The 13668-nt window shown below is 43.9% G+C and overlaps 1 protein-coding gene across 1 annotated transcript; it reads right to left on the reverse strand.

The window, feature by feature from the left end:
* Positions 1–126: 126 nt before the first annotated feature.
* Positions 127–12799, reverse strand: LOC113217478 (polyamine-transporting ATPase 13A3). The gene is made up of 19 exons (XM_026437392.2): positions 11050–12799; positions 8427–8512; positions 8171–8338; positions 7998–8068; positions 7804–7913; positions 7353–7714; positions 7051–7252; positions 6651–6955; positions 6188–6577; positions 5985–6095; positions 5749–5902; positions 5275–5669; positions 5057–5190; positions 4787–4977; positions 4408–4703; positions 4169–4329; positions 3709–4080; positions 3392–3610; positions 127–3291 (listed from the first exon to the last, which is right to left on the reverse strand). Exons 1-19 carry the CDS (start codon positions 11840–11842, stop codon positions 2961–2963), a joined length of 4851 nt encoding a protein of 1616 aa, XP_026293177.2. The 5' UTR covers positions 11843–12799; the 3' UTR covers positions 127–2960.
* Positions 12800–13668: the final 869 nt, after the last annotated feature.

Consider the following 13668-nt stretch of genomic DNA (forward strand, 5'->3'; position numbering starts at 1 on the left):
TTTTGATGATGAGTCATACCTTCTGATTGATTTGAATTCATCATAATAAAGCTAGAGTCTTCTCTTAAGATTATTTTTTGAAAGACCGTTTGGATTTCACAGCTAGCACAAGAATTGAAAAACCAATTAAGCATGTACTTCAACGTTTATTGGACAAAATCACAGTTACACTTTTTAATCCTCTTTTTCTAAAGGATGTACTCCAATTGTACATGGGCCTGTCCATACAATCAATAGAGCAAGTTACATGTTCAATAGGTAGGAAATCTGGGGCTTCAGTCTTAAATAGAACTTGCCAAAACGGAATAGGCAATGGCAGACACCAGAGAAGTTTTAGCTTAGAAGTGAACTTGCTTCTTGATACAGGAGACTGTTAACATGAAGTTTCCTGAGACCAGAAAAAAGTGCAATGGGGAAAAAAGACTAAACTGAGCCTCCATTTCACATATTCAAAAGTGGTCTACATCACCAATAAAAACTACATTGATCAGTATATTGACTACTAAAATTAATTGTGATTTATAATTTAGTCATACCTACCTGGATAGCAATAATATAATACAATGTGCCACACCACATTTCAAGTTGTAAGCAACTCATTTTACGATTGGTGCCTCACTCACCCTTTCGGTAATACAAAAGTTGTCTTTTTAACAAGAAATCAATCCATAAAAATTTCAAGAGCAGTACCAATCTGCTTGAACAATAAGAGGATATTATCAAACTATTAAAATGCTTTAAGAAGTCAGTTCAGACAGTAAATGAATGATGAACAATATTGGCAGTGATATACATTTCCCAGTCAAGGGAACAACAGAATTCAAAACTTACACATTAGAATACAAAATTTGAAATCATAATTGGTGGTCAATTTCTTTAATAACTTATAAAAATTAACATCTTTGAATAGTGAAAAATAAGTACCGGGTAAAATGTACCTTCAGTACTAAGTCCTATCAACTATATAACTTTAGACCGGTAACTCAAAATTATTAATTGATTAACAATAAGTTTTATAAATTGTCCTCTAAAAGAGAACAACATACTTGATGACATTAAGAACATGAAGATAAAAAAAATTTCTTTGGATATGGATGATACATAACACTCACTTAATTACTGACTTCATACGATCAAATACTGAACAATAACACTGAAAGAGCTAAAATCGATATGACTTGCAAAACAAAATAAAACTATCTAAAGCGATCGTAAGTGAAAAGGAAAAGAACAAAGTACAGAAAATAAGTACATTGAAAGGAAAATCACAATCTACTCCAGCCATTAACAGATATATGAGTAAGTAAGTCAATAGATAACATCACAAGGTAAAATGATTGTTACTATATGTTATGCTGTACCATGAAACTAGAATGAGAAAGCCAACAAGAAATTTTTTGGAGATGGATCAGGGATACAAGAGAAGACAGAATTGACTCTCGATGCTTAAATTGTTAGTACTGACTCAAAATGATACCAAGTTTAGATACTTAACATACTAAATTTAGGTCAGATTGGACAGTCTTTTAATGTGTTCCTGAATGATGCACTGAAATAATAAACAGTTTACACACAATATGGCATTCAACCCATCTACAGCATAAAATTAAGAGCAACATATCATTCCGACATCACCATATTCCTTGCTTTGTCATAGTAACTGTGTTATTGAATATATTTCACGACTATTGACCATTAAAAGATTGAACATACCTACTAATATACATGATAGATATAAAGCACCACCAACAAATCAAAGATATTTCACAGTGATAATATGGAGGTTTTAGACCCTTAACAGAAATGAAATGATACCGTCCAATATGTTTTGATTTCAGGCATCCTCATGAAAGAAATGCTAAAGCAATATTTGTGTGACGTAAGAAAATGCTCCAAATAGAAGAACTGAGGTAGAGAGCCATTAAAAAAGTTACAGTTGAAAAAATCCTGTTGTTTGGAAGTGAGCTTTCCTCTCAATATAGCAACAACAAATAAAAGTAACAGGCCATTAATAGAAAAGAATAAAAAAGAAAAACTGTATGTAGTTAGTATACATGATAAAGGTAAAAAAAATACTCAAATCAACACTAAATGTACCTTTATAAAATGAGGCTATCCAATGGTTCCGCTAAATGCAAACACACCAAAGGCAGTAAACATTCACTGAATGTTTGAAACAGTTAAGTAAGACCTAAGTAAATCAAACATAACAAACAAAAATCGATATAAACTAATGCAACATTTTCAAAGCAAATGGGTTTTACAGATAGAAGCATCTACAGTCCCTGAAGACCTTAATACAGTAAACAATATTGAAATAATCTTCTACAGCTCCATAAATACCAGCCCAGCTGGTACACATTTAAAATGCTCAACAGGTGTTTTGAAGTCTGTAGACTTTAATACAGTAAATCATTGAAACCACGTGAGAAATCACAGATAATGTTCTTTTCAGAAATCATACATTTTTGGTGTTGATTGTTGACTATAATGCTTGCTTGCTTTTTCCTGATATGGCAAGTGAGGTACAATAATACTAAGGGGTCTCAGTTTCTAAATAAACTGAACACATTAATATTAATTTAACTCTAGAAGTTTTCAGTGAGTAACACTAAAGCATATTATCTTCACTATTTGTAGCACCAAGCAGACATACAAATATTGCAAAATTAATAAGTCAGACTACTTAAATTAACAAGCTATACTTGTTTTTTTGTAAAATATTGTCTTTTGAAGTTCTTTACAGCTTCAGTTTCTTCACTCCTTTTACCACACATGCACATAGGTAGTTTAGGTGGCAAAACATTTGAGACCAATGCTAAATGATAAAACTTTAGAAGAAATATTTTCTTATTATGGAGGTAAAGCTGACCAAAGAGAACCCAAATCTTTCTTAGCATGATGCAGAAAAATTGAGGGGTAAGAGAGTTTGTTGCGGCACTGGGCCGCCGAGGCCAACCTCAAGATGGCAGGCTGCTCATTTCAAGGATAATACTATTAGAATTGCGGCGATGTTGATCTGGTTGGATGGAAACCTCCTTCAAGCTGGCTGATGGAGAAAGCACTTTGCAGCTTCCATTAGCATTAGAGGGAGGCCATGAAAATTGACGTTCACAGGTAAGAGGATTCCATGAAGAAGACACAGTCTCAGAATGTCCTGTGAAATCAGAGTCTTGGTTTGCTACTTCCTGCGTATTTCCAATAACCCTATCAGACTCGCTAATAGTACGTCGCTTAGGTACTTGAATCAGTGCAATGGGATTAAGAGTAACCCCACACACACTTGCAAGCCTATGTACACAGAAGAGAAAAGAAGAGAGTTACAAATAAATAATTGTAACAACTATCTACTCTTCTAAAATATTCTAAACATAAACTGACTATTTCCTACCTCTGCCTGGAAATATGATTGGCCTCCCCATGCAATTTGGAAAAGTCTGAGGAAATTTCAGTAATAGTAGCAGGGCTGCGAGGTGGTTGTTTCAAATTACTGCTGAGATCAATGGTTGGAGGCTCATGTGAAAGGGAAGGCCATGTCTGATCATTAGACAATTCCCTTTCAATAGCAAGGTACATCCGACGTGATTTTTCAATGTTGTGGGATCTGTACCTAATGTAACAAAAGATATGAGATAAAATTCTAAGAATTTTCTCTTTGACAAGTAATACAGAAAAGCAAAGAGGAAAATGATTCCCTAATGCACATACCTGAGTTTTTTTGAAACCAAACGATCAATGAGAAAGGTTTCAAGAACAGATGCCAGAATAAAATTGATACCAGCATACACAAGCATGAAGAAAGAAAAACTGATGTCCAGAGGCATCTTCAATTCAAATTTTTCCTGTACCCATACAGGTGGACCCAACACAATCCAAACAGTGAGGGCTGTGGTTCCTATGGAGGATAGTAACATACCATAGTTGTTAAAAATTGCTTTACGATATGGTGGACCTTTTGAGAACACAACCGCAAGTATGATGTATTGAAAACTTGATGTGGCAAATATAGCATAGTTTTCGAAACATCCAACTGTTTCATCTTTTGTTGTTGCAGCGTTGTAAGGGACAAACCAGTCATAACTGCAAAAATAAAGCATTATAATGTGAGAGCTTGATGAACATCAAAGAACAAAATGTGAAAATTCAGCAAGAGATAAGATATACATACGTCTGAATATGGTAGAAACTTAAAGTTTGAATAACTATCACCACAGCTATTTGGGCAAGTAAGGAAAGTACTGGAGAAAGTGATATAAGTGATGACAGAGGTGGAGTTTTGACAAGAGGCCCATCAAAAGCTTCAGTTCGACCAAAGAAGAAAGCAAATATCTGAGGAAAATACATGTATCAGTATTAAAACATGTAAAAGAACTTTACCAAGCAACAAGGAACAAGGAACCAACTCACTGTTATCATGAAGAGATCAATATAGAGATACTGTACATCCGTGAGATTAGAGTCAATTGAGTATAAGATCATGACCGAAACAAACTGGCAAAGGCTATAGGCAGCCATATACTTGAAAATGCCAAAGGATGTAACTAAGGCAGCACGGCCCTCGCGGATGACAGTGGGTACACAGGATATGTTGGCAACTTTGGATGTGAAGGGAGACGCAACTGATGACTCAGCTTCTGACAATGAAATTCCGGTATGGGCAGCTTTTAAAGCTCCACAATCATTAGCTCCATCACCACACATAGCTGTAAATTAAAAATAAAGTCACAAATAAATACTATTTTTTAATAGTTGCAAAGAACCATTTGGAAATTTTGAACACACTCACCAACGTAATATCCCAGGCCTTGCAGTTCCTGAACCAGCTGTTGCTTCTGATCAGGGCTCATTCGAGCGAATACAGCTCCCCTAGTGGCAATTCTAGGAATAAGCTCGGGAAAATGATTCTTGATTATGGACCAAGTCTTCCCAGTAACAGCAAAGCAGTAGTCTTTCCCGGATATATTGAGTTTCACATCACTGTAACAATGGGATAGAAGAAAATGGTTACAGAAAATGCACAAATCATAATGAGCATGACAATTTGAAAAAGACTAACCCATTGCATTGCTGACTCGTGATTCCTGGAGGTGGATCTTCAATAAAAACTACTGATCCTGACTCAATAGTGGCTAGGCTTTGTAAACTGTTGCTATTTGTTAAGTTAGTCATGTAACTTGCATCACCACCACCCTATAGATAAAAAAGAAACAAATATGCAATTTCAAAGTCAAACAAATGGGTTCAAACAATGAATGGTTACAAAATAACACTCACATTTGCAATAGCAGCATCTGCTTGAGACTGAGTAAAGCAGATTTGAGGAGCCTGACCAGCAATAGCTGCTACACCATGTACAACAATAATGGATCGACAAGCAGGAATCATTCCACAATCTCTAGCTACACTCATGGCTGTTTGAATATTGTCTCCAGTAACCATTATGGTACGAATATGAGCAGAGCGTAGCTCCCTTATGACCCCTGTTGTCTCAGGTTTCAAGCGATTCTCCATAATCACCAGACCAATGAACTGTAATCCACATTCCACATCTTCCCTCTGCATCCTTTGAATTTTGACATAACTACCACTAAGGGTCTTAGATCCGACAGCAAGAACTCTATAGCCTTGCTGGGTATATTCCTCTAGTACAGAATGGAACTCTGTTGGAACTGAAGGTAAAAATTCAATTAGAGATGGATGTTGTTTGATATTTTCCTAACGTGATAAAATATAAACAATCAAATATACCTGTGTTGGGGAGAGAAAGAGACATTATCATTTCCGGTGATCCTTTGCAGTAGACAGTAAATTTACTGGCCCCCAATACACGCGTTATGACACTCATCCTTTGAAGACTTGACGAAAATGGGAATTGACGGACAATTCCAATCTCCAGTGAAGCCTAAAACAATGGAAACATGACAAAATAATTTTAAAAAAGCAAATAAAATTACTAAGTTTATTGTTATTGTTTTTTAAATTACCTTGTCTGCCACATTAGGAGGAGGTCGCACCACAGTGGGGAAAATCAGATCAAACTTGGAATTGTCATCAATTTCAGGTTCTTCTAATAGCCAAGTAGTTGATTCAAACATCTGCAAAGTTTTAAATAAGAGTAAAAAATTTATCTCACTACTCTGAAACAAGGTGAATAGTTCATTTTAAAATAGTATTGATAATATAGTACCTTTAGGTCAAGAGGATCACCAGAAAGTTTTCCATCAATAATTGTGAGTGAGTGGCAAGTTACCATTGCTCGGCACAGCTCATCATCAACTTCTAAAGAATCAACTTCCTTCACAGGAATATGAAAGTGATTGTTTCGAACTGGTACTACACCCCACATGTCCATCCCATCCTCGGTTAAGGTACCAGTCTTATCAAAGCAAACACAGTCAACTGATCCAGACACATTGATACATCTTGGTGTTATACAATAGATATCCTTTTTTCCTAATCTGTTTTGAGCATACATGCTGCCAACAGTCATTGCAGCAGGTAGGGCAGGTGGAACAACAACTGTGATGAGGTCTAAAGCTTCCAGAGTAATATCTCTAACACTCACCCCTCGCAAGACCTGAGTAAAGAATAAAATGGAATTAGAATTTAAACATTAGTAAACTTTATCTTAAATTTGAGATGATACTTACTTTAGTAAGGATGGTGTAAACAAATCCCAAACTAGCAAGGCCAGCTAGAAGTTTGACAAATTTGTAAGAATCATGTTCAAATTTAAAGTCTACTGGAGGAGGGTAAAGGATTGACCGAACCAAGCTGCCTTTAGAAGTAGAGAATCCAGTACGAACAACTACTGCCAATACTTTTTCCGAATCGAAATAGCGTGTTTGTATGATTTGGGTTCCACAGAACAAAGTGTGCCGGGAGTGTTCTTTTTGATCAAACATAACTGACTGCACATTTGGTAAGGATGTTTTAGTTACTGGAACACTCTCCCCTTTAACAGATACAAAGGTAGATATGATTAGGCACCTTATACACTGGCAGAGGTATGAAAATCAAAACTATGTTTAAATATTACAGAAACTTTACCTGTGAGCATGCTTTCATTGACAATGCAGGTTCCAGTGAGCAGAACCGCATCACAATGCATAATACAACCACGAGATGGTACAACCAACACATCTCCTGGAACAAGATGCTCTGTGGGCACAGTCACAACTTCCCCATTACTCCCTTGAATGATAGAGACAACATCTGATGAATGAACTGTGCTTTGAAGATTTAACAGATTCTGTAAGGAAACAATGAGTTTATGTATAAGTGATCTTTTTAATAATAACCGCCCTTCCAATCGAGTAATGACTTAATTAAAAGAACCAAATACAACTTACTCGTCTAGTTTGAATTATGGACATTGAGACACCAAACACTGACATTATGAGGATTGCAATGGCATAGTAGTAATAATTATCCAAAAACCACAGTATGAATGAGCATATCTGGAAGATATAGAAAGGATTCAAAACCTCCAGAAATAGAAGTTCGGGAATGCTTTTCAACGGAATCTTTATTTCGTTGTCTCCATAGACAAAGCGCCGCAAGAATTGATCTTGAAGGGAAACTCCTTTCTGATGGTGAAGGGTGGCAGTGGAAACTTGATGATCAAGTCCATGGAGTTGTTGAAATTCACTTTTCTCCCAGTCCCAAACAAAACGCATTTTTTTGCACCGGAACATGCGCAGACAATCAATTTCTAAAAAAGGTTGAGAGAAGTATATTATTTCAAAATGTGCACAGCAGATAACACATACATACAGAAAAGAAGATGCATTGATACAATACCTTTAAAGATCCCACCAGAAGTATGAATAGTAAGGGGGACGTTTCCCTGCCTGATTTCTTTGAGGGCTTGAGAATCCCATCTGTCACCAGTTTTTTCACTATTAAAGTTCCTAGAGGTAGACAGGAAGAGTTATACACTACCAAATCCAATATCATGAGAAAAGTAAAATAGGAAATAGACATAAGGAACTTACTCAAAATCATTTTTGGTGTGGGTGGTGACCTCCTTTACGTGATAACACTTGTGCTTTTTCTGAAACTCTTCCTATATAATGAAAGGACAAAAAAAAGCAGGTAAAGTAAAAGAATTCATGTTTTGTTTGGTAAAAAAAGTGTAAATGTAGATGTGAGATAAAAAGGTACATACAACAATAAGGACTTTCTGCGCAACTTGAAGTCCACAGCGTTTATGAGTGGCATACAACCACCAGTGTGGAGTCCAATGAAAGAAGAGACGAAGCAATCCACAAGTTAACACAATAAAGAACCATGAAGTGAAAGAAAGCCAGAAGCTTCGTGTATAACCATAAACTTCCTGTAAATCAATAAAAATCAATTATTATGTATTTAGCATTTATATGCAAAAAAAAGTAGATATATCATTAATACTTCAAATAACCCACCATTTGGTCATCTTGTCCTGCATTGATGTAGTCAACACCAGCTTCCATTCTTGGGGGAACTCCATTTTTGATTTTACCACCAGTACCTATAAAATAAATTATTTAAAAAAAAGTAAAGAAAAAAGGGGTATATTAGTTTGGAAACTCAAATACATGAATTGATTTAGGTGTCACAGCTAATCATCATATAGAAGAAATATGATTTTATTTTATTTGACTACTCCAAAAGATGTTTAGATATTAATACCTTGGTTTTCCAAAAGTTCTGTATTTTGTTCAAATAACTGTTTCTTGTGAAAGTGGTGGCCACTGTCTGAAATCCAAGCTCTGAGGGTATTAAGGAGTCCATTTCCACTGTTACTCATGTTGGAAGCAGTCATCCTTTTGTGGGGTATTTGCAAAATGTATGCAATGAGGAAGATAGTGTCAAGTATGAACACAGTCAGCACTGATGAAGAGTCAGGTTGCACCACGGCAGATTATGCACGAGGGATTTTAACCAGAGTCAAAACTGAGATGCTTGACTTCTTCACAATAAACTGAGGTTCACATCACTGAAGCTTCTGTTGAGCACTTCACTCACTTAGTGTGTTTTCGTGGCAATTACTAAAACTATTATTAAAGTCACTGCCCTCAAAAAACTGTCAGAATGTCTATAACAATAATAACACAGATTCCTTCAATTATCACAGCAAAATATTACTAATTAAGTACTCAATTCCAATGCCAATTTTGGCAATTATTGCACAGATTTTGAAAGAAATTATGATGTAGCTGGAGAGCAATTTCACCTCAGATGACACTGAGTCTTCCTTCCTATCCAAATGAGAGATCTCTTGACGACCTCAAGAGCTTGACAATGCAATCCAATTGTGCAATCCCAAGAAAACTTCTGGCTTCAGGCCATTTGCAGAATCATCCAAGCAATTTTCACCTCCCCAACCACATAGGCATAGGCTACCTTGGTTTGGTGGGGTGTTGCTGGAGTAGGAGTTGATGTCAGTCCCCAGGATCTGGCTTTCGCCATCCAATGCGAGACCTCTTTGCATCAAGTTCACAACAGGACATTGCACTAAATTTAATCTTTGAGGAAAACTTGGATGATAAGTCCTCAGACATCACGAACAGAAAGAATAACTTGGCTTAGACAAATCTATATCTGGTTAAAATCTAAAAAATAATTCTAGGTGAAAGTCTTTAGCTTCTTTCAAGCATTCAAGAAATGAAGACAGTAAAAATTATACTGTCAGTCTCCCCAGAAAAAATCACATGGAATTCAAGACTGAGGGGCGAAAAATCAACGGGCGTTGCTTCAGACTAGTATTCTTCATCCAGTCTTTAAATATCATGGTGAACACCAATCAGTGGCCCACAGTAGCAAATAAATGCTCGGCTCCAACAGAAAAGTCGGAGGAGGGACAGGGCCGCTCGATTCTGACAACTTCTTGGACTAGAGATCGGAATTAGATCGCCGATGAACAGACGTCGTGGAGTATAGGCAGGACCAGCAGACAACTCCTTATCGATGCACTCGACGACCGATGACTGGCTCGCGAAGCATGTGACTCTCCTCAGCGCCCAACTCCGCCACGGCGCGGCCGTCCGTCTCCAATCCAAAAAAGGCGAGCAGACGTTTGGCTCCGCGACTTCAGAGCTCGACCACGACAGGCGCGAGCAGCGCCACAAACGTGTGGTTTTCACACTTATTCCATTCGCTGGACACGGGGGGAGCCTCTGTTATACGTGCGAAGGCGCGGCGCACCTCGCACCTCACGGAACAGCCGTCTAAAATTAACGACGGCAACCGGATCGAACCAGCTGACCCGCGCGACGCGAAAAGATAACTGCGAAGCCTTTCCGTGGCGAAGATGTCGCCTCGTCGATCGTCATCGGAAAACCGCGAGGGGGTCGGTCGGTACTCCTGGGTGGGCTCCCACCGCGCATGCACCCTGTGGCTTAGAGCGAATCCAAATCCAAATCCGCCACCCAGCGGGCTGGCGGTAACAATCGCCAACGTACTGGAGCCGAGACCCAGTGGCGCCGACCGCGAACACTCCCGGAAACGGACCGAGGAGATACAAAACAAACAAATCTGATAGGGTGGTGTCAACGCGCGTGGCCGTCGTCCTCACATTTGAGTGTCAGGACGCTCGGACAGGGTCCACACGCGAAGGTTAGGTTGGCCACTGCCGCGGTGCGCTATGAGAAATCGCGGGTGGGGGCGGAGCTTACGAGCGGGGGCGCTGCTCGGCACGGCTCGGCGGGGCGTCGCGACGCGTCGTCTGCTCGAGGTGAATGCCATGCTCTGTGACGCGGCGCGCCCGGCCAGGGGGTGGGGGTAAGGTGACGTGTTTTCCCACGAAGTCACGGATTTCATGTGAGAGCCCGACCGACGACTCAACGTGCTTTCAGCAGCACAGCGGCGGCGCTTGTCAACTCTGATTAAGCATTCTTAAGCTTGCATCAAGTGTGCATCCAACATTAAGGCTTGACGTTTTCTTCCTCCTCTGATTCGAGACTCCTACAGCTCTCACAAGGATTCAGACAGGGCTGCAAGGTGTAGTGAAATGTGTTGTGTATCTAGCCGTGGTGTCTCAGTCATTCTCCAAAATCAATAACTTACCGTACAAGTCCTCAGAGGAGTAGTTGTTCACAGTCGGTCTCCTCACTCCACCCCTTTCAGTCGACTCATATGCGCGAAAGTTTGTGTCCGGGTGCACCTCGATAGTCCCACAGTCCTCCAACGATCTGCTGCTACTGGTGCCACTAATACTACTACTACTCAGGCTCATGTCTCCCCTCGGGCTCCAAGTGAGTACCCTGTTCCGGGTAGCTGGACTGCTCCTCGTCGACTCGCACCGAATGGTGTCCGGGCTGTCTCCGTTTCCTCCGTCGCTGCTGGGAGACGCCGACGTCGATACCGAGATCTTGGCCAAGGCCACCGCGGGTACAAGAGCTTCATCCTGCCCACCGATGACGAAGGACGTCGCCGCCGAGGACGGGACCTCCGCAGGGGTCGGGGGTGCCGCCTGCCCGTCGCAGCTAGAGGACGTCGACGTCGAGGATGAGACGTCCGCGGGGGTGGGGGTTGCCGCCTGCTCGCCGTAGTTGAAGGACGTCGACACCGAGGATGGGAACTCCGCGGGGGCGGGGGCTACCACCTGCTCGTCGCAGCTGGAGGACGTCGGCGCCGAGGACGAGCACAGCGCGGGTGTTGGGGTGGCGGCAGGAGGCTTCACCTGCTCAGCATTACTGAAGGACGTCGACGCCGAGGTCGAGGACGGAGAAACCGCGGGTGCATGCGTGACGACAGGGTGTGCCACCTGCCCGTTGACGCCCACCTCGGCCGGCAGGTCCACCATGACGATGCCTTCACGGGCGCTCCTGGGAGCAACAAGGTGGCCCTCTTCCCCCATGTCGGCGCAGCTCGTACGAGATAAGGGCCGGGGTCGGGTGGTTGCCGTGGCGAGTCTCCGATGGGGTCCCGGGCCCGGGCCGGTGGAGAGGAGCAGGGCCTCCGTGGGGAGGGGCGTGCGCCGCACCCGTGCCCCTCAGGGGGCGACGCCAGGTGGGCGCTTAGCGTTCCGGCCCTGCCATCCCAGGAGGCAGACGTCCCCGTTCAGACTGGGTGGCGCGGGTTGCAGAGGAGGCTCCGCGAGCTCCGCCGCCGGCTCCCCGTCCCTCGAGGACACCCCGTTATCTCGCTCGTCTAGGCGAGGGTGCCTCTGACGGGATAGTTCTCGCGCCGACGCGTACCAGCCCGCACTCACTCACTGTTCGCCGCACTGTCGCACTTACACGGGCCGCGCACTCGCCACGCCGCCGACGACGGAAGTCACAAGTTTAGACGTGTGGCGACGAGTCGGCACCGCGGCGGCGGCGGTGGCGGTGGTGTTTGGTGGGCCTCCAGCCACATCGGCCATTATCCAAAGGCGCACTTGATGTCGCTGTCGGCAGGTGGCGGCGCGGGGAGGACGGCGGCGGCGGCTCCCACGCTCCCACAGTCGTAATCTTGACGGACGGCTCTGCTCCGCGTGGCTCCTCTCGACGGGCACACGCCGGGGCTGTGTCACCCGCACTGAGGCCGCCGCCGGCCAGGGCCCCCGTGTGTGCGCTCCGGGCTGCTGAAGGTCCCCGTGCGGTCGACTGGGATGGACGGTGGACGGCCCGGGTCGGGTGGCGCGGGTGGTGGGCTGGGCCCCGCGGTGCCCTCGGGCGAGCGACAAACAACACCGTGGCGGCGGCGGCGGGGTCGGCGGCGGCGGGGTCGGCGGCGGCGGCGCGGGGATACGCGGGCGGTATGGTGTTCCGTTGATGGATCTGTCGGGATCCGATCGGCGGCGAGGTGCACGTGCCGCAGACTGCCGTCGCAATGACGTGTTGCGTCCAAGTGCGGGTGCTGTGCCCGGCCGTGCCCCACGGGGACCCCTCCTCCCCGCTCCGTCCTATCTGCTTCTCACGCCGAATGGTCTCTTCGATAACGAGCCCCCGTCGCGCACGTGGGTCCTGGCCTGCCCTCGCCAGACCGGCTTGGGCGTGTGGCGCGGCCAGGGGGACCAGTAGTGCCGGGAGTTAATTACGGGAGGGGGATCGCGGTGTTCGGCTTGATATTCCTTTCTCCCTTACTCCACACCCTGCCGTGTCTCCGCGAGCCCCGTCTCTCTCGCACTCCCCGCGCGGCCACTCGGCGCCTCATTTGCATGATAGACTGACGGTGATGAAGTAGTAGCGGCTGCCGAGGGCTTCATGACCCGACCTGTATGCGAGTCTTCTTCTTGCCAAGGCCAGTAGTTGTTCTGTCAGAGACTGTACACCTCGGGGTGGCACGCTGATGATGCTGTTTGGGGGGTGGGCGATGGGAAAAGACGGCCGCTCTCTCACGGGGTTCCGACGCCGCCGCGGCCTGGCTGTGATTTCCAGACCGACGACCGACGGGCGGAACCGGAGAAGAGTCGTCTGTGAATCCTTGGGTGACCAGCAAGGTGGACAACAAAGTCGCCACTGACCCCTAAAAATCCTGGCAAATTAAGTCAGACACCTGCCGGACCAGTGTGTTTGGACCCACGGGCGTTGATTCCGGTATAACCGTGCCGATAGACTGAAAAGCAGCCCAGAAATCTCCTGCCTTAACTTACTTGTCGGGATTGACAGAGCAGTCTCATCGGACGGAATGACCTCTTATCGACAACGTAAAGGGCAAGGGCACCGCCGCGGATGCGAGACGGAGCGGAGGGTCGGAGCG

The sequence above is a fragment of the Frankliniella occidentalis genome, unplaced genomic scaffold, assembly GCF_000697945.3.
Source record: "Frankliniella occidentalis isolate FOCC.00 unplaced genomic scaffold, Focc_3.1 Scaffold6, whole genome shotgun sequence".
Classification (NCBI taxonomy): Eukaryota; Metazoa; Arthropoda; class Insecta; order Thysanoptera; family Thripidae; genus Frankliniella; species Frankliniella occidentalis.

Bases quoted from the DNA above. Each gene is read 5' to 3' on its own strand.
- LOC113217478 (XM_026437392.2), bottom strand. From the start codon at position 11,842: ATGGGGGAAGAGGGCCACCTTGTTGCTCCCAGGAGCGCCCGTGAAGGC. The intron at 5,670-5,748 runs GTATATTTGATT...TTTTACCTTCAG, and splicing joins TCTTTCTCTCCCCAACACAG to TTCCAACAGAGTTCCATTCT. The intron at 4,704-4,786 runs GTGAGTGTGTTC...TTTAATTTACAG, and splicing joins AGGCCTGGGATATTACGTTG to CTATGTGTGGTGATGGAGCT.